Source organism: Lontra canadensis, unplaced genomic scaffold (assembly GCF_010015895.1).
Source record: "Lontra canadensis isolate GAN:19392208 unplaced genomic scaffold, GSC_riverotter_1.0 scaffold38, whole genome shotgun sequence".
Taxonomy (NCBI): domain Eukaryota; kingdom Metazoa; phylum Chordata; class Mammalia; order Carnivora; family Mustelidae; genus Lontra; species Lontra canadensis.
Genome location: NW_022631032.1, coordinates 18,396,668 through 18,418,058, shown reverse-complemented (window position 1 = coordinate 18,418,058; position 21,391 = coordinate 18,396,668). Strand labels below are relative to the sequence as shown.

Sequence of the window (21,391 nt, the reverse complement as noted above, 5' to 3'; positions counted from 1 at the left end):
CACCGGCTCCTCTACTTCCGGCCCCTCTAGCAGTCTGGGGCCCCGTGACTGGGTTCTGGCCAACAGGACCTGAGCAGATGGGACGCAGGCCACTTCTGGGCTTGATCTTTCCAAAGCACCCCATGCTACCTCTGCCCTCTCTTCCCCAACACCCTTGGCAGAATTCAAGACAGACAGTGACGTGAGGATACAACAAAATGAGCTACAAGCTAAACCTTGAGAATGTTACCTGTTACAGAAGCAGAGCATAGCCATTCTAACAGAAATACTTTAACGATTTTATAATAAGTTTAGAATACTTATAAACAATGTTTATAAAATCTTAATGTATTCGTGTTTTTAAGATTTTATTTATTTTGAGAGAGTGAGAATGAGCCGGGGGAAGGGCAGGGGCAGAAGGAGAGAGAGAACCTCTGGCAGTCTGCCCCCTGAATGCAGAGCCCAGTGCAGGGCTCCACCATACCCCCGAGATCACGACCTGAGCCGAAATCAAGAGTCCCGACACTGAACTGACTGCGCCACCTGGGGCATCCCTATTCGTTAGTGGTTTATAAGCAACAATACAGCCAATGTTAGTCCAGTCCTTGTCTGCATTTTTCCAAATCTCCAAACTGATTATACTTCACTGGAGTTATGCTCAATGGGACCAGCATCAAGAAAACACAAGGACGAGATGTTCTAATTCATTTCTTATGAGGCACATTTTATCAGTACTCTGAACATATTAATCACGGCCGGTTGGAAACCACAAGACAACTTTCAGGCATAGCTCTCAGACTAGCAGTGCTCATTATTAGGAGGTTTCTGTTCATCAAAACTCATCACTCAGGCAACCTAGTTCAGTTGCTTGGGGTCTCACTGACCCTGGGGCATGTGGGCAATGAGTGTGATCCGGGCTCTGGGCTCCCAGCACAGGCAGGCCAAGAGCAGCACTTGGGAATAAAGACTGACTTGTGTACTGGGCGGGAGGGAGTTGTGAGGAGCGGGGGAGAAAGGGGGACTGCATGTCGGCAGCACTTTTGAGGGGGCCCAGCACTGATCCCCCAGCTATCCCAGCAACTCCCGTCTCCAAGAGCCCTGTCAGAGGGGCAGAAGCCACGACACGAGTGGGGCCCAGTGGACCCTGGTGACAAGCACTCCACCTGCTCATCAAACCTCCAAGACAAGTGACACAGCCTCCTGGCAGAGTTGGGCTCTCCTGGACCTGGTCCCCAGAGTTTGGCACCGAAAAGTACATGGACAGTAGATCTAAGGACAAGAGCCAACAAGCCTTTGGCTGGGATTTCCGAAGTGACTGTGGGCCGAAATGGAGGCAAAGCGAATGTATATCACAGGTTCCTGTTGGGTGTGATCGTGTCTGTGGCCAGTTAGTTAAGAGAACTCCCTTTGGTCTGCTCTCGGAACCCACTAGCTGCTTGCTGCCCCAGCCCCGGCCAGGCAGTGGGCTATGCCATTTCCCTGTGTGTTTCTCCGGACAGGAGAGATAAGATGGTTCTCCATACACATCCGTAGTTTTTAACTCCTACACCACAATGCCAGGTGCTGGGAAGACTGCAGTGAACGAGCCAAACCCAATCCTGACTCCCTCGGGGCCCACAGCACACGATAGGTCACTTCATCAGGTGCTGTCACCGGGGAGCCGCGTGGAGAAGGGCCGGATGTGGGGAAAGCCTGGTCAGGCAGAGGGAACCTGCTCAGGGAAGGTTTACAGAACGACCAGCCATGGGGGGAGCAGTCAACGGGGGGCCGTGCGCCTCGCAGCTCCGAGTGTGGACTCTGACCACCCTGCCTGGCTAGAATTCTGACTCACCAGAGTGTGTGACCTTGGGCTAGTTACGAAACCCTTCTGTGCCTCAGTCGCCTCATTTGTAAAATGGAGATAAAAGGTGTGAGGAAGGAACATATGCTAAGTGCTTCAAGAAACTGTGGGGAGTAGCAGCGAGGAGACTGAGACGAATGGGCCAGGGCCTGAGGCCAGCTGAGCCTCACGAACCATGGTCAGCAGTCTGGTCCTTTTGGGAGGAGTGATGGGGGGCTATGGGTCACTTTGAAGTAGGGAAATGACATTAAATTTGTCTTTTTAAAAGATCTTCCTGGCTGTCGGAGGAGAAAAGTGTGTAGGGGTTCTAGAGAGGGTACAAAGCTGTGAGGCCAGTGATCTGGTCCAGGAGGCGGTGTGGATGGTTTGCACCTCGGTGAGCAGGAGAGCCGGGGACAGCTTTGAGAGTCATTTGGGATCACAGACTGACTGGATTCTGCAACTGACGGGAGAGTGAGGGAGTACTGGAGCGACCGGCCATACCAGAAACTGGTTTAAGTACCGACCGTTTTCAAAGTTATTTCCTTGGAATAATAAATATTTCAGTGAGACTGCCATTGTTTAAAAACTTTCCTAGCACCCCTCTCACGGATTAGTTTTAAGGATTTGAATGACTATTCTACAAAGTTACTAAAACGTAAGTCTTGATAGTTTCCTTAAGACCCAAAGAATATGTCTTTAATTTTTGGAGGGAGGGAGTTGTTTGCAAACAGATGCAGCTGGTGGGGAGGTACCACAGGTAAGGCGTGTGGCTGTCTGACTGCAACTCCATGTCCTGGGTCAAAAGGACAGAGCCCAAGTTTTGTCCCAGAAGATTTTTTTATGGTGATGCTGACCGACACAGTCGGGGCTATCTGCTGTGGGAACTGTGTCTTAGAAATAGAGTGAAGAGGAGGGGGGCACCTGGGTGGTGCAGTTGGTTGAGTGACCAACTCTTGGTTTCAGCTCAGCTCATGACCTCAGAGTCATGGGATTGAGCCCCACATCAGGCTCCGTCCTCAGCGGGGAGTCTGCTGCTCTCTTTCCCTCTCCATCTGTCCCTTCCCCACTTGTACATACTCCCCCCCACTCTCTCTCAAATAAATAAATAAATAAATCTTTAAAAAAAGAAAAAAAGAAATGGAGTAAAGGGATTTACCTTTTAAAAAGGTAAGACCACTTAAAAACATGGATCCCGGGGCACCTGGGTGGCTCAGTGGGTTAAAGCCTCTGCCTTCGGCTCAGGTCATGATCTCAGGGTCCTGGGATCGAGCCCCACATTGGGCTCTTTGCTCAGCAGGGAGCCTGCTTCCTCCTCTTTCTGCCTGCCTTTCTGCCTACTTGTGATCTCTGTCAAATAAATAAATAAAATCTTAAAAAAATAAAAATAAAAATAAAAACATGGATCCCACATTGGTTGACTGGTAAAAGAAAGTAAGCTTCCCACTCTGTAATGAATGCAGTCTTCGGTAATAAATCCTTCTGTATTTAAATGTGCTGCTCACTAGTCATCAAGTTCAGTATGGCTTTGTATTTTTCTGCTGCTACTAAATAATATAAAGGCTTAATGAAGGTAAGAAACAGATTTCACTTACCGGGGTGAGTATTTAAAAAGCTTCCTGTAATGATGCTCTGTTTGTGAACCTTGCTGGGTACCTCTGCTCTTGCTGACTCTCCAACAAAAAGAACAAGAAAATAATCCTGGAAGGAAGGGCAACTGGCAAGCCTGCCAGTTTCTGGATCCACGAAATGCCTAAGATACTAACTACTGAAAACTTTGACTTCTCACAAAGCCAGGGAGCTATCAATTCAGCCGCTGTCTCAGTCCAGCCCACCTTAAGCCCCAAGAGGCAAATGTTGTCAGTTTTCTTTTTTATTAATGGTGAATCCACCTTTTCTCCTGAGCCCCAGCTCCAGAATTTAATCAGCACTGTGGTGCACAAGTCCTCTACATCAAACCAAACTTCTCCCTTGCTTCAGTCCAAGGCAGTTTCTTCTTCTTCTTCTTCTGGTGCAAGCAACAGCCACCGCAACAGTGAATCAAAGACCTGAAGACAGCTAAGATCCTCCTTAGTCATCTCTCATCAGAATGGCCAACCTCAACTACCCCCCGCCCCCCGATCTCTAAGGCCCGTTTTTTTTCCATCAGGAAATTGCAGAATGGCCATGCCGAAAGGGATGGTAAGTTGCATAGTCCCACCCACTTGACAGATCAGGAGAGCAGGGCATGGAGGGATGGTGAATCGTGCAGAGACCAAGTTGTAGAACAAGGAGGGATGATTCAGGTCTTTCTGTACCTTTCTGTACCTCTCCAGCCTACCAGACAGCCAACTAAACTTGCCTCATTCTTTGTTTCTTCTCTCTAGGCTCCTACAGTCCCTAAGAACAGAGAGGCTTAGTTGGATTTTTTAAAAAATCTCACTAACTGGAATGCTCTGGCAATGGGGTGTTCTGGTTAAATGACTCTCTCTTAAAAAAAAAAATGGTAGCCAGTCTATCCTGTTAATGGTGGGGACAACTTTGGAACAAGCTCAAGGATGTGTCTGTGGGGGCAGAAAGCCCTCTGAAAGGAGAGGAAAGAGACCAAGTCCCAGTCCCATAGTTCTAACTTTGTCACTCCCAGCCACATGGTCTTGGGCAAACCATCTAACCATGCAGTCTCATTTTTCTTTTTGGTAAAATGGGAAGGCATCATCACCCTGATCGGTCCTGCCTACTGCACATAATGTGGATAATTTAATGAGATAAAATGAACAAGCATCAAATGTCAAGTACTTCTGTAGGACTCAATTGATACTAGAACTCTAACCAAAATCTAGACCACCAGTGAGTTCAGTTAACCCCTGAGTTACTATTACCCATCACTTTCCCTCTATAACTTTACCTGTGAAAAGGAATCTATATCACTATGCATTAGATCTTTGTGTTTAAATAAACTGGAGATGAGTAATAGGAGGTAAAGAAAATACAGAATATACTAAAAAGTTAGAATAATTAAAACATTAATAATTAAAACAATGTTATACCAGAACACAAACAAATAAGTAATCCTATGGAACAGACAGCCTAAGGAAGAAAAAAATCCATCTGTAGGTGGGAATTTCACATGTGATAAAGGAAGCATTTTAAATCATGGGGGAAAGTGTAGACTATTGGATAAATGGTGGTGGGCAACTGGAGAGCAGTACGAAAAGGTCAGATGCCAATCCCTGGTCGAGCACAAAAATTAATTCCCAATGGGTTAAAGGCCTGCAAAAGTATCAGTAGACTATATATGTAGAAAAGCTGAGAGAAAAGATAGGTATATTTGAATATATATATATATATATTTAAAACTCTGGTGTTAAGTCATAACAAACAGAATTCAGCAACAAGTATCAGTAGGAAAAATATTTGCAACACATATACAAACAGAAGAGTAGCATTCATTTCTATTTTATAAAGACAAATCAGTAAGACATCAAAACAGACATAAAATGTGAACACACCATTCTAAAAAGAAATGGCTAAAATACTTCAGCTACTTCCTGGCATTTTTTTTTTTTTCAAAAATCATCTTTGATTTGACTGACAGAGAAAATACACTTTAAAGACTTAGACAATCTAGTGTTGCCAGAAAGTAGAGAAACGGGTGCTTTCAATACTCTATTAGAATATAAGGGGCGCCTGGGTGGCTCAGTGGGTTAAAGTCAGCTCAGGTCATGATCTCAGGGTCTTGGGATCTAGCCCCACATTGGGCTCTCTGCTCAGCAAGGAGCCTGCTTCCTCCTCTCTCTCTGCCTGCCTCTCTGCCTACCTGTGATCTCTAATAAATAAATAAAATCTTTAAAAGAAAAAAAAAAGAATATAAGCCAATTAGGCATTTTACAGGGTAACTGGGCAATACCAGCCAACTTTTGATCTGGAAATGACACTTCTAGTAATTCAAGAGGAATACACGCATAAAAATTATACAAATAAGTTTGTTCACTGCAATGCTGTTCGTAACAGGGCCAGACTGGGAACAATCTAGAACAATCATCATAGAGATGCAGTTACATACACTGTGGCACACATCCACAGTGGAGTGTGAGAAGACTGAAATTTACCAGCACACATATCTGTATATATATACAAGGTGAATACACTGTAAAATGTCTAATACCTAGCAATCTCTTTATATTGAAATTCATTCTAGGCCAGGGAGTGGGATGGGAGAGAAGAAAACTTTGGCAGTTTGGTGTACATACTTTTTCATATTATTTGATGGTTCATGATCATATTTATCAAGTAATTTAAAGAGAATAGACAAAATCTTGGTATGCTGAATGCAAGTGAACTGGGACCCGGGGAAAGATGGAAGAGACAAGGTCAGGTTTATGGGCTCCTGTGGGGTTTTTAAGAACCCGGAACAAACTGGACGGAGATGGCTGCTCGACAATGAGGAAGTCTGGATTCCTGAACACAAACACTTCTAAATGCATGCCTCGAGCTGATGGTGGGTTAGGAGGTATCTTCCTATGTCATCACTACGTTTGCTGTGGAGGCATACATTAGGAAAGAATAATATTAAAGACAAGGCATCTCACTATTTCTCTAAGATGAGAATAGAAAACGTCTTTGAGTTTCATTTAAAATAAAATGAAAGAAGAGTGCTAGGGTTAAATTATCAGCATAAGATCATCTGCAGTACCCAGGAATGAAGGAAATTGCTGTTTTCTATCCAGAAAGGGGAAAAAAAAAATCTCAGGCAGAGGCGCACGACACTGGACAGAGCGCACATGCCCGCATTACTGTTGCTCACATGAGCACATGTGAACATACCTTCCAGAGCTGTGCACCCTGTAGAACCCTCCTGAGCACCGGCTCCAGAGTGTGGGCACAGCCCTTCCCACGGCCCCCGCCGCACCTCCACTCACAGGATGTCATCTTTTAGTGACTCCCCCCGCCGACCTTCTACAGCTTCTCTTTTGACCAGTGACTGGTGCAAAAAAAACAAAAAACAAACAAAAAAACTTTTCCCTGCAAAGCATTTCCACTTTCAATCACAAAAAAATAGTTTTCCGAACTCCTTAACTTGCTCAAGATAACCTTATATTTTCCTGTCTTCAACGACTAGCCCAGTGACTGCACAGACTAGACGCTCAATAAATCACACTTAACCGAGTTATTGTCCTCCAGAAAAAGGTGTCATATCCCCAAATGGCATCCCACTGAATGATTTCCTTCATAGCTTGTCAGGCTGTTACTTCTCTCATCTTAAAAATACTGTTGTTTAGTTAACAGTACTGTACCAACTTACCTGTACTGTTGACTTTCTAGTTTGGGATAAATGCACCAGGGTTATGTAAGATGTTGATATTCAGGGAATCTGGGTAAAAGGTATATGGAAACCCTTTGCAACTCCTCTATAAACCTAAACTTATTTCAAAATAATAAGCTATAAAACAATTTTTTTAAAAAATGAATAAAAACATGGGGGAGTTCTCTTGACTCTACTTGGCTTTCCTACCCTTTTCCTTCCTTTTATAGTAAAATTCTTTGAAACTATTATCTATACCCACTCATTATAATTTATTTTCTCTCAGTTGTTCCTAAACCCACTCCAACCTTCTTCTCATGCTTTCCTTCATAACATCCTTCTTATGGAGATCACCAGGGACCTTCCAGTTGCCAAATCAATTGCCACTCATGGGAACTCATCCTTCCTATCCTACCAGCAACATGACACAGCTGGCCAGCCTGTCCTCCTTGAGACACTTTCCCCTTGTAGCTTCCTGACACCACACTCCCCTCCTTTTCCTTCTTCCTGCTTAGAGCACTGCTGGCACTTCAGACAGCCCCAACCCTCATCATCCACACAGCCAACACACCCTCCCTTGCCCCCAACAAGCTGAGCATCAGAAAATTGGCCTTGGTAGATACCATCAAATGTACAAAAAGCCATGAGTTCATAATAATACTTTAAAAATATCTCACTGGTAACCATCTTTGGATGTTGCTAGGGCATCAACTCATATTAGGCCAATTGATAAACAAAGGGGACTAAATCAAGCATTGATTCTGTCTTTCATCATTTTCCTAACAAGATTTTTGAAGGAGAGTCTACTGCCCCGAACCAGGGTTCCAGGGACCATCTTTATCTCAGAGCTGCACGTCTACCCGCGGATACCCTGTTGCTAAGGAATGGCAGATGATTTGGGAAAGACCAAGTATTTGATCCATTTCCTGGGGAATGATGGTGCTCACAGCAACATTTCAAGTTTGAGAAAGACTCATACATCAGCTTAAGCTATCTCTTGCATATACTGTAGAAGGGTCTCCTGTCATAAGAAGAAACATCTTCTCACAGACTCAGGCTGGAAGGATCTTCCAGAATTCCTTTAACACAGCTCATCAGCTCTGGGCAGGTCCTTTCACCCACGTGAGAAATATTTCTTAAGCACTTGTTGTGTGCCAAGCCCAGTGCCAAACAAGACAAGGCCCTACTTGCATGGAGGTTAAAGGTCAGTGGACTAAACCTAAGTCATCCAGCCTCTTAAAATGCTTTAAGAGGACAATGAATAGCAAATTAATAACCCACTCAAGCAGGGCTCCTTCAAGCACTTTCAATGGTTTATCACATTTAATCCCCGTAACAGCCCTAGGAGGTATGGCATATTATCTGTTTTATATGCGGTTGCAAGTGTGTGCACACATGTGTGTAATTACAAACTGAGGCATGCCACAGTTGAGTGACTCGCTCAAGGTCATCCATCTAATAAGCAGTATGACTCAAGGGCCCTCTCTAGTCTACATTCTCAGCCACCACACTATGAATCCAAGCCACCCTGGCTGGCGTGAGCTCAGTCTGAGTATCAAAGAGATACTGAGTAGCCTGGCAGACAAGGGCAACAGATCATTCTTGGCCAGCCAACCAGAACTGCTGTCCAGCACTCAGCACCCGAAACGACAGAGCTGGTCCAAGACAAGGTCATGACCTGGCCCATCTCAGCAGGTTACAGACAGTGACAGCGAGTCACTGGCAGGGTGGTGGGCAAGACTGGTGGGCCTTGCTCGGCGACCACGGCAGGCAGGCAGGCAGACAGGCTGTGGTGGTGGATGGACAGAGGCGTGGGTGGCATCTCCCCAGGCTCCCATCTCATATTATGCTTAAGATGCTCCCCCAGCACAGAAAGGCCTGGGTTGGCCACTTTCTCTGTACCTTTCCTTCCCTGCCAGATGCATTTGCCAGTCAGCAGAAGAGCCCCCTGCTGCTCCCGCATCCCTGAATCTCAGGGTTCTAATGCTCCTGTGCATCTTAAGCGCTCAGCCCTAAAGCCCAGCCCTTGGGCCTGGGTCCTTTGGGGTCAACTGATGAGTCAGGGCTCCTTACAGAAGCCAGAGCTTCTCATATTCCCCTCACCTCTGAAACGCTGCTGACCTCTGCCTTGAATCAACTTTGAAATTCCCATCAGGGCAACAGCCCCTCCTTTCCTCCTGCTGAATTTAAATCTGGGATTGAAACAGTTGAGAAATGATCTCTGCTTCAAACTTGACAAAATTCAAAATGGGGCAGAGGCTGGAATACTGGTGCCAGCCATCATCAGGCCCCAAAAGTCAATGATGCCCCCAAAGTCCTCACACTATAAGGCCCACAGCCCCAGAGATGACAAGGACCAAGCCGTCTTTTCCCGGCAGCTCAGGAACAGAATCCCAGCTGGGGCTCCTGTGTCCCCAGGACTGATCTTTCTTTCTCCCCAGATTCCCTTTACCCTCACAGTGTTCTCCAAGCTGGTAGCCTTGGGCCTGACACTGTGTCTCACAGAAAGAATGGCCTGGCCTCAACCTATGCCCTCCTTTTGGATTTTATAAAAATCTAAACAAAAGTAAGGACAGCAGTCTGCTTTCTAGCAGTTTCATTAGAGCAGCCTTGGGATGAGAGGAGGCTCCCCCATTGTCTCTAACTATCCTGGAGACTGCCCCCAACCCTGGGCTTAGCAAGGAGTTAAATGTCATTTGCTTTCTTTCAGTCATTTAACAAGTATGTGTTGAAGAGCTGCTGGTGCCAAGAAGAACCCGGGCAAAGAAATGAAATAAAAGACAGGAAAACAGGATTTGGAAGTGGCTCTGTACCCCCTAATCAATCCTCAGCACATTCTTATAGCCAGCCAGCCTAGTCACTGAAGGCAGGTCCGACATACAATCCAGCAGTCACCAGTGCCTTTGTCCCAAATAAGAAGCCGCCTCCTACACAGGGTGTGAAGGCAGGCGGCCAAGACGCAGAGCACGGGAAGGGTTTCGTTTGAGGAGAAACTAACAATTAGTCAGGATACATACTTAGGACATTCATTAACATTAAGCAAACGTGCCAGATACTCAAGTCCCTAAAGCAGTTTTCTTCATAATCTTCCACTTCCAAACCCACCTTTGATGGTCTGAAGAAGCAAAGCTTCCAGGTACAGGAAGGTGAATGAAGACATTAAATATAAGAAATTTCCAAAATAAAATTACTAGGAACTTGTTTAAATTTTAAGTTTATTGAGCATAAGATACAAAGGTTGCTATCAAATAAAGAGAGCTTACATTTTACACACAAAATGACATTTTTATATGATTAAATTTAAGTCTATGTCTCCTTTTTCCCTAAGAGGAAAGAAACTCAAGATACATCATGAGACAGTTATTAATAAAAGAAAATCAATAAAGTAAAAAATAATTTAATCAATGAAGTCGTTGTAAAAAATTTATCATCTAAGTCTGTCAGCTGGTTTTTTTCTTTTACACTCCATCTGGTCACTTAGTTCAGCCTTAAAAAAAAAAAAAAAAAGCAAAGCTGAGTAGGGGTAAATCCGTCACGCCACAAATCCTGTCTCTGTTGCTGTCCTGAGGAGACTTTGCACCTTTCTCTTTTCTACCTTTGCCCGCTCCCTACCACCACTTCTCAAAGCAAATGTGTTCTGGGGGTACATGGCTGTTTTCCAGTTGCTTGGAGAAAAAGTCTGTCATTGGAGGTGGGCCACAGATATAGAACAAAGTCTCTTTCGAAACATGATCACTTATCTCCTTTTCCGTTATTCTTCCTTCTACCAGAAAAACAGAAAAACACCAAATAAGCCCAGCATGCCGGTCCTGGAACAGGGAAGGACTAACCACAACTCAGTAGCGGGGTTTACTTCCAGTAACCCAAACCCCAAGAGTCCAGCACGGTTGCACTCACACACCGGCGCCTGGTAGCAGCCCCGGGCACCAGACCAAGGGACAGGGTGCGCCTCCAGGTTCCCCAAGCATATGGCGAGCCAAGCGGGGCGCTGACCACCATGCACTCTTCAGACAGGGCCAGTTAGCTTCCTGGTCTCTGGTAGAGATTCAGGACTGGCTTCAGCAAAGTAAATAAACTGTCCAAGCAGGGGGAAACCACGGGTAATTTAAATGACCATTAATGGCAAATGGCATCAATTCAGTCGAGGCCGGAACATAAATTCTTTGTATGCATACTACAGCGATGACGCAAAGGTCCCTTTAAAATATGTGGAAAATAAATTTTTAACATGGGCAGTAAGAACCCTGTATATAATAAGTAAATCCCACCAAATCTCTCCTCCTTTTTCCATGATGAATCACCTCCCAGTTCCCCAGGTAGGGACATTCCCAGCCAGCAACTCCCGACAGGAAAGCGTCTTCCCTCCACCAGCTGCCCCGGGCCACCACACAACTGTGTGGAGAGAGTCCAGATCCCTCTAAGGGACTCACCCGTGATGTATGGCTTGAGTTCTGCACTGATTTGTGTTGTCTGTTTTGTAACATGCAAACGGCACGCAATCTTCTCAGGAAATTCATTTACTAAATCGAGGATATTTTTCTGGAATGTCAAACGTATCTGGTCACACTACAATTTTAAAAAATCAAAACAGATGTGCACAGCCACTGCCGCTGAACCTAGACTCCCATTCTGCACACGTCTGCCACTCTCTCCACTTAGAGAGGTATTGTTTGCAGCCTGGCGGCCAGAGCCTTCCGAGTACAGAAGGCTATTTGGCTTTAATTGAAATCTGAATATGCTAACAAGCAGATTACTAACTCTCCGGGAGTTTTTTCTTTTCCCTTTTCCTCAAGCATTGGCAATTAAGCAGCAGTTTCACTGACCACAGTTGTGTCTTTTAACTGTTTCTGTTCTTTTGTTCATCCCTGCAGCTGCAAAGCAATCCAGAGTGAAAGGCTTCTCCTGTCCCATGTACTTCCTTTCAACAGAACCGACAGAGGTTTCATTCGCCCAGTGGGGGCCAAACTCGGTGCCTCTCACCTCCACCTGTACCCGTGAGCCCCCCTGTAGGTCTCCTGACTCCGTGGCCGCTTGGGCTATGGTGACCTTTCTGTTCATCCGACCCCCCCCCGAGTCAGGCCCACCCAACCTGTCCTTATCCTGTCCTTTCACTGGAAGCCTCAACACTAGCTGTTTCACTGTCTTGCCTAACAAGTGTTGCTTACTCCCCACCTGAGCATGGTTAAGGCTTGCCATGCCTAATGTTGCAACGAACTCTTTTGGAGAAGACAGAAGTGATGGGAAGAAAGTTCCATGGACGACTCACATGCCTCCATGTGTACGCTCAGGGCAAGCTAGGACATGTCTGCTTCTCCCTTACCTTAAACAGGAGCTCACTGGTGTTTTGGGCACTGTAGAAGAGCTTTATTGTCCCCATCTCATAGCCGCCTCCTTTGTCTGCCCATTCTCTATGCAGGTCGGCCGCGTGCCGCAGGATGGAGAGCAGAGGGTTAATTCCGACTCCCCCTGCAATCAACACGAGGTTTCTGGGGGCATCTGCAGGCTGTGGGTCAAAGAAGAACTCTCCACCCACTCTCACGGCCACTTCCGAGTCAAGTGTACACTATGGCAGGAAGGAAAAGATCCATAAGTGCCTTGGGGCACAGGCCTTACACCTAATGCTCGTCTTTAAGAAAACGGACTACATCCGCCTCCTGCCTTTTTATCAGTGTGGAGCATGATTTTTACAGCCGCTCTCAGTTGTTGGGGGGGCCTGTGACCTGGTTCCACTTGTCCATTTCGTAGGCTGTTCGCTCCTCTGCCTTTGTGATCCATACTGCACAGCCACTCCAGAACTGAGAAGAGGGGACTCCCTTCAGTCATGCTGCCACTTGTTCACTTCTTAGGGGATGAACCAGGCTGTGAGAGAGACACTGGACCCAGGGGACAGCTCTGAAGCAGGAGTTTCCTGAGTGGCGCTCCTTTTCTGGTCATAGCCATGGAGCGGGGACAGGCAGGTGGGGCAGGTGTCATTACACTGCGGATGCCCTGGGCTGGTCAGAGAAGACTCTGGGCCCCAGGGAAGCTCCCTCCGGGCCACCAGCAGGGCACAGCCAGAGCTGCTGCGCAGGCTTAAGGCCGGGACTGCAGTGCTGATTGGGACTGTTTGCTTCTCTCTGGAGCAGCAAGAATGGGCAGCTGAGGCTTCCCTCACCAAGCGGCGACTACCATACCTGCCCACCCTTGAGAGCACCTGTTGGGTGAGGTCACTTAGGAAACACCATCAGAGCTGAATGCACCGGCTCTCCATGGGGGTGACAGCAGCCCTGGAAAGGGGGTGTTTGGGAAATACATGGTGATACTCTTTTATTGTCAGAATGGCTTGGAAAACCTGACTGGCACTTAGAGGGCAGGACCAGAGATGCTAGATGTCTTGTGAAGTTTTAGCAGTGCCCTGGAGCTGGCTCCCACTCAGCTGATGGTGAAATTTTGAAGGATTTCATGAACCGGTATTTTTTTTTTAAAGTTTTTTTTTATTTGAGAGAGAGAGAGGCAGCACAAGCAGGGGTAGCAGCAGGCAGAGGGAGGTGGAGAAGCAGGCTCCCCTCTGAGCAGCGAGCCTGATGCAGAGCTTGATCCCAGGACCCCGCGATCATGACCTGAGCTGAAGGCAGATGCTTCACTGACTGAGCCACCCAGGCGCCCAGTGCACCAGTTTCTACTGGTAGTTTGAGATCGGCCATTGTATCTGCAATACAGAGATCAGCAAATACCGCAAATCACGACTTTTCGTACTCAGCTGGTTTAGCGGCACATCCTTGTCGCCAATGCACAGGACTGCCCTGCAGAAACTGCTGAATGGCCCACGGGACATACATGGAGGTGAAAACTGGTTTGTAATGATCTGAGACTAGATCCTAACTCATTTACAAAAAAACCAAAGCATTGTGTATGGATCTAGTGGAGTCTGAATTTTCCAGAATGTACCCATTGTGTAGACTGTACTCTACTGAATCCAGAACATCACCAAGTATGTTCATCACTGTTCTGGCCAACCACATGCCAGCTGGAAACCTGCATGTGTGGTCCTTCGTCACCACACAACCGCCTGTCCCATCCACACCTGCAGAGAGGGCACTCACAACGCTGATTCTATGCCAAGGAATAGCCATCTGACCACTTCATTCTCTCTTCTACTTAAGATCTGCCCAATCACTGGCCTAGTGAAATACATGGTCTGTGACTAGGAATCCCTTCTTTTTATTTCTCTCTGGCATTACACCTAAGAGAATTATGCATCCCCCCAAAAAAAAACAAAAACAAAAAACAAAAAATACTTTCATGTGTTGATTACATTAACTTTGAATTTCATTTCAGGATAGTTCTAGAAAGAGGGCATTGGATCTGACAGGGCTGAGACCTCTAGTTTGGAGAAACTGTACTGACGTAGGAGTCAGAAGACTGAATTTTAATCACAGTCTATGAAATCCATCAAGTTCCTTCATTTCTCTGAGCCTCTGCTGCCACATCTCTTAAAAGGGTACTAACCCCCGTCCTGCTCACCTCACAGGGCTGTGGTGGCCACCACGTGACACCCGGTGGGAAGGTACTCCCTGCTGGCATCGAGCTCTATTATACGAGAGGGTTTTAGTCATTGAAGCTGCCGGTGAAGAAAAAGTGCTGGGGGTGCCTGGTCCCTTCTTCCCTGTCACTAAAAAACAATCTAGGACTAAAGAAATTTGTATGCAGAGCAAAGGTTTTGCTCCACTACATGTTCCTGATGTAAATCAACAAAATGAATTCCCTCCTAAGAAGCAATAAGTTGTAATGTGCTTTTTAAAGACCAAACCCTCAGCACTCACTCCTCGGCGCCCTGCATGGCAGATAGGCAGTTAAGTACTTTTTGACATGACTTTACTTTGGGGCTTTACAACTTAAAAGAAGAATTCAAATCTCAAAGAAGAGTTAATCTCAGAGAAATAGAAGAAAAAATGAAAATTATTTTAATTTACAAAAGGTCCTTTCTGGTAGAAAACTATTAAATGAAGGGAAATCCTTTCTCTGAGGGAAAAGAAAAAACATCTAAACTTAATTTTAAATATGTGGGCCATTTTTATATGAAGGAGGATAGGTGGGTTTTATTTTTGACAAAAGAAATGAGCAGCAAGGGAGCATTCTGTTAGGAATAAGTACAATCTAGGAATTACTACACCGGCCACCAAAGTGCTTTAAAATGCCCCTTCTTTGCAAGTTTCAAAAACAGAAGCTACGGTATGAGAAGTTCTGCTTAATGACGCCAACAGATTGAATCTCTCTGTCCCCTCCCTCCCAGTCTCGCTTGCCTGTGCACCTCTCTTTATCCCTAAGAATAGAAAAGAGACGAAGAAATGAGAGATAAATCGTTTTCCCCAATGGTCATCTTTAGCAGGCTTAGTAATGACAACAAAGCCTTTAGGATACTGTTTTTGAAACCAGAGTATTTTTAAAACCTGAAAGTTGGCCAAAAATTTTTTTTAAAAAATAATAAAAAAAATAGAAGAAAAGAAAATGGGCCTGTCATCTCCTTAGTGACAAAATAATCTTAGTCTGCCTTCTCATTTGCTAGCATCTGGAAAGAACGAAAAGCCATCTTTGTCTTTTATTGATCAATAAAAGCTGACAGGGTAGCACGAACACAACACCTCGAGTACCGTACACTGTAATACGGAAGTGAGCAAAAAGACATTACCTTCCATTATGCGGCCATGTTTCGGGTATAGATTTTCTACTTGTAAAATAAACAACTTTTCCACAGCAACTAGAGCCCAGCACACAATAGGCGTCTAGAACCCTTTACCCTGCCAGGAGCCCGAGCCAAAGCAGATAAAATAAAGGAAGACATTTATGGCACTTTATCCCATGTCCCAATAGAGCAGCCTGTTGCCACCCAGACATTCACGTGCCTCCATTGTCCACTCTAATGGCTTAATAAGACAAATCCTCAGGAGGAAATCAGCCACCTGAGAATGGCTCCAAGAAAAATCTGACTTCATAAGAGCTGTTTGCAACTCCCACCGGGCAGAGTGGAGCAGGCACTACAATTAAAATGTGCATTCAAGCAATGCCACTTGGAGATTTTTTACAGCCTCCAAGAGTAAGTTCCTTCATTGAAATGCCAATGAGGCATGAAACCAAGCAGGGGGCTGTGGAGCAGCACCAGGTCAGGTCACATGGGCGGCAGATAACCAGAGGGAGCTCCATGGCCCTAGGAACCGAGATGGCCAAGCTCACTGCAACCCTGGGCAAGGGACGCACGGAAACCTTGCCGGTCCCACCCCCACGGCATTTTTTAGAGGCTCAGGATACAGCCTACAGACAGTAATGGGTGGAAATCCAAAAAGAATCTAAAAATGAATGAGGCAGATGAGGACACATGGAAGGAATGACTCAGAAGGTCGGAGGGTAAAAATGTGACAGGACACACTTAGAATGGAAATGCTAAGGGAAGCAGCTGCCTTATTCTGAACAGATACAACTTGACATGTAAACCATAATTAGATTAGACATTTTTTGCGCCCCCCGTAGATTTAAAAACCTTTTATTTTATTTTTTTAAATTATCTTGCAGTAAAACTTGCTTGGGGAAGCAGGGGAGGGAGTATAGTTCTGTGGATTTTAAGACACACATAGATATGCCTACCTCCCACCAAAACCAACATACAGAATAGTCTCGTCACTCCCCAAACCTCCCTCTGCTTTCCCTCTATGCTCACACTTTTCCCTACCCCTAACTCTTGTTAACCACTCATCTGTTTTCCATCATTGTATTTCTGTCTTCCAGAGTGTGACAAAAATGGGATTATGGAGGATGTAACCTTTGAGACGGGCTTTTTTCCACTCAAGATGTGGCCTCTGACACTCACCCAAGTGCAGTGCATCAGTGGTTCATCCATTTTTACTGCTGAGTAACAACACATTGTATGAATGGATTACAACTTGTTTATCCATTTACCTCTTGAGGAACATTTGGGATCTTTTCAGTTTTTGATAGTTATGAATAGAACGACTATAAATGTTCACACACAGGTTTTTATATGAATAGAGCTTTCAGTTTCTCTAGAATAAAGATCCAGGAGCAGTATTACTAGGACTTAATGATAAATGTACTTTAATTTCATACAGAACTACCAAAATGTTTTCCAGATTGGCAGCAGGATCTAGCATTCCTGCTAGCAATATAAGCTATATAACAGAGTTCCAGTCACTCCACATCCTTACCAGCACTTGGTATTGTCAGGGTTTTTAACTTTAGTCATTCTAATAGGTGTGTAGTGATATTCCACTCTGTCGGGTTTTAAACTGCCTTTCCCTAATGGTGGTCAACATCTTGTCATCGCTTACTAGCTGTCCTTACATCCTTTTTAGTGAAGTGCCTATTCGGTCTTTTGCCCATTTTTAAATTACGCTTGTTTCCATTCTGCTGACTTTTGAGAGTTCTTACGTATTCCGGATATTACATATCCTTTGTCGGATATCTAATGTGCAAATAACTTTCTCCGAGTCTGCAGCTTGTTTCTTAACATTCTGTTAACAGTGACTTTTGCAGAAAAACGTTTTTAATTTTTATTAAGTCCTGTAAATCAATCTCCTCTTTTACGGATCTGGCTTTGGGTGTCATGTCCTAACACATCTGCCCTCAAGTTCAGAATATTTCCTATGTTTTCTTCAAAAATTGTTATAGTTTTGTGCCCTCTACTTAGGTCTACAACCTATTTTGCGTGAATTTTCAACATATAGTAGGACATTTAGGAAAAAGTTGGTTTTTTGCATATGGATAAACAACTGTTCCAGCACTGTCTATATGCTGAAAAGGTTATCCTTTCGCCACTGAATTTCTTCAGTGCTGTCGTCAAAAATCAAATGGCCATATGTGTGTTGGTCTACTTCTGACCTCTTTATTCTGGTCCATCAATTTTATGTGTCCATCCCTTTACCAAGACCACACTATTTTGATTACTGTAGCTTTAATTTTAAATTTGAGCAATGTGATTCTTGCCACTTTATCCTTTTCCAAAACTCTTTTAGCTACTCTAGTCCTTTGCCCTTCCATATAAATTTTAAAATCAGTTTATCTATAGCTACACTCTTTGTACTGGTACATTCCTTTCTGGCAAAGGAGATAAGAAGATGGGATGGGATGGGAGGCAGGTTGTTGGTAACTACAGAAGGCACACTCTAGAAATAAAAGGAATGGTCAAAAACTAGGAAGACAATTGATTTGTGCTGAGCTCATTCCTTGTTATCAGAGTTCTCGGAGGTAACGAACAGTCAGCTTATGTGGGATTGTGTCAGGTCCCATGGTGAAACATGAGTGATAGTCACAAATGTGGATTTCCTGCCAGGATCCCGTGTGAACAGCTCTCCAGAGAGGTAAAAGCACCATGGATTTAGCCGCACTCAGCTCTGGGCACAAGCGGGATGTATTCAGAAACCACTACCTTTCCAAATGACAGAACAAGAGTTCAATTCCTTTTACTTAAGATACTTAGGGGACAAAATAACCCGATTTATAGATTTACCATTTACAAGACATACAGACAGAGAGCCAATTTAAAGAAACTTAAAGTAAAATGTTTCAATACTAAAGTAGTATTCAACTGAACACTGGTAACCTAGAAGATATTTTAAGATCCCAAAGTATTTTTGCATCTTCCTTAAGGCATCAGAAAGTTTCTGCTTCTTTGACCATTATGGAGTCTGAGTTCTGGGTGTGGGGGAGCTCACTGTGAGCATGTACCCCTCCCATTCAAGCCTAGGTTTTTTTGGGTGCATTAAGTGAGTTGAGCACAAACTTTGTGGGTAGGCAGAGATGACCAGATCTCCAAGTTTAAACAGGTTTGCTCACCTGATTGTGAATCCAGAGAGCAGGAGGGTGGTTCGTGCATTTCACTGCCAATTCTATCATTCTCTCTTCTTCCAGCAGTCTGGGGCTGGAGCATATTGAGAACCCACCAACCACTGAGACTCCTGGGATAAAGAAATCAACCCTATAAAGAAAGGCAAATAAACTGAAAGTGGGCAACAAGATAACTAAAACTGACAAACTTTAAGCTAGTTAAGAGAAAAGATAAAATTAGTAAAATCAAGAGTAGAAGAGGGGACATCATCACCAACCTTATAAAAATAGAAAAGGTTATTACAGGAATTCCATGAACAACTGTATGACAAAAATTTGGGTAACTTAGATGAAATGGATACATTCCTAAAAAGACAGAAATTACCAAATTGGACTCAAGAAGACACAAAAAAATCTAGACCCCTAACAAGTAAATTGTTTTAGTTAATTTCAAGACTTACAGAAAGAAAAGGATAGGCATCACTGGTGAATTCTACCAAACATTTAAAGAATGCTAATCTTTTACAAACTCTTCCCAAAAAAACAGAAAAGAACATTTACCAACTCATTCTATAAGACCAGCATTACCCTGCTACCAAAACCAGACAAAGATATAAGAAGAAAAGAAACTACAGTTCAATAACCCTTGTGAATATAATGCAACAATTCCAGGAATACTAGGTTGGTTTAACATCTGAAAATCAATCAGTGAAATACACCATTTAGTAGAATAATGGGCAAAACCTAGGTACCAACTCAATAGATGCAAAAAAAAAAAAAAGGCATTTGGCAATATTTAAGACCCTAACATATAAAAATACTCAACAAACTATGAATAAGTGGGAACTTCCTTAATCTAGTAAAGGACATCTATAATATATCCAACATTTAATGGAGAAAAGCTTCAAGTTCTCCCCCTAAGATAGAAACAAGACAAGGATGTCAGTTCCTACCACTTCTTTTTAACACTGTGCTAGAGGTTCTAGCCAAGGCAATTAAGCAAGAAAATGAAATAAAAGGTACGAGATTAGAGAGGAAGAAATTGCAGATGACATGATGTTGTATATAGAAAATCCTCAGGAGGGCGCCTGGGTGGCTCAGTTGGTTAAGCAACTGCCTTCGGCTCAGGTAATGATCCTGGAGTCCAGGGATCGAGTCCCGCATCGTGCTCCCTGCTTGGCAGGGAGTCTGCTTCTCCCTCTGACCTCTTCCCTCTCATGTTCTCTTTGTCTCTCATTCTCTCTCTCTCAAATAAATAAATAAAATCTTAAAAAAAAAAATCCTCAGGAATCTATATCTACTATATCTACTATAAGGATATTAGAACTAACAGACAAGTTCAAATAGTGTTGCAAAATACATGAGTAATAAAAATCAATTGTATTTCTATACCCTAGCACTAGCAATTAACAATCTAAATATGAAATTAAGAAAAGTAATTTTATTTATAATAGCATAATAAAGAACAAGACAACTGGGAATAAATTTAACAAAATAAATATATAAGACTTGCAAACTAAAAAATTACAAAACGTTACGGAGAAAAATCAAAGAAGATCTAAATAAATAAAAAGACATCTAATGTTCATGGACTAAAAGAATTATATTAAGATGGCAATACTCTCCAAACTGATCTACAGAGCCAATGTAATACCTATCAAAACTCTAGCTGGTTTCTTTGCAGAAACTGACAAGTTGATCATAAAATTAATATGGAAATTCAAGAAATCCAGAATTTAACTATAATCTTTTTAGATTTATATCTTGTCTGAAATGAGCAGGAAATAGAGGTGGCTGAGTGGCTTAGTCAATTAAGCACAGTACTACTAATGTCTACAACACAAACATCCAATCTAGATGTTTCTGTGCCATCAAAGAGCAAAAGTATCATTTTATCCCCATTTTATTTTCATGTAAGCCAGGAGGCCTACATGAAAATCACACTATGTTCTCTACTGATTTGATTTATGACCTTAAAAGATGTTCTCTTCTGATCTTTGGCCTTAAACATCTGGACATTTTTCTGAGTCTTAAAAAACCAGTCTGGGCTGGAAGTGCTACAGAAAAGGTTCCCAGCATACCTTTGTCTATAGTCACTTGATTCTTTTCCACCAATATTTTTATTTCCTTTTTTTTTTTTTTTTTAAAGATTTGATTTATTTATTGGATAGAGAGAGAGCGAGTGAGCCCAAGCAGGGGGAGCAGGAAAGGGAGAAGCAGGCTCCTGGACCCTGGGATCATGACCTGAGCTGAAGGCAGGTGCTTAACTGACTGAGCCACTCAGCCGCCCCATTTCCTTTTCATTTCAGACAAGATATAAATATAAAAAGACTATAGTTAATATTTATTAAAACAGTTGCTGTATGCTCTCCGAGAAGAAATATAATAGTATCTCCACAGCTTCCATGTTTAAAAAAATAAGTTAATGAGCGACTCTTGCGGCTTCATCTCCTGAACTCTAGCGCCCTCTGCTGCTTGATGTTGATCAAGACCATTTT

The 21,391-nt window shown here is 43.7% G+C and overlaps 1 protein-coding gene across 4 annotated transcripts in view; it reads right to left on the bottom strand.

Moving 5' to 3' along the window:
* Positions 1-10,433: 10,433 nt before the first annotated feature.
* The window catches only part of OXNAD1 (oxidoreductase NAD binding domain containing 1), a 36,521-nt gene continuing 25,563 nt past the window's right edge, over positions 10,434-21,391 (bottom strand). For all 4 annotated transcript variants that reach the window (XM_032869766.1, XM_032869767.1, XM_032869765.1 and 1 more), the window contains 4 exons: positions 18,903-19,044; positions 12,400-12,642; positions 11,510-11,618; positions 10,434-10,842 (listed from right to left, as the gene is read on the bottom strand). In XM_032869766.1, coding sequence (XP_032725657.1) covers positions 10,688-10,842; positions 11,510-11,618; positions 12,400-12,642; positions 18,903-19,044 — 649 coding nt within the window. In that variant the 3' untranslated portion in view covers positions 10,434-10,687. The remainder of the gene's footprint in view (positions 10,843-11,509; positions 11,619-12,399; positions 12,643-18,902; positions 19,045-21,391) is intronic.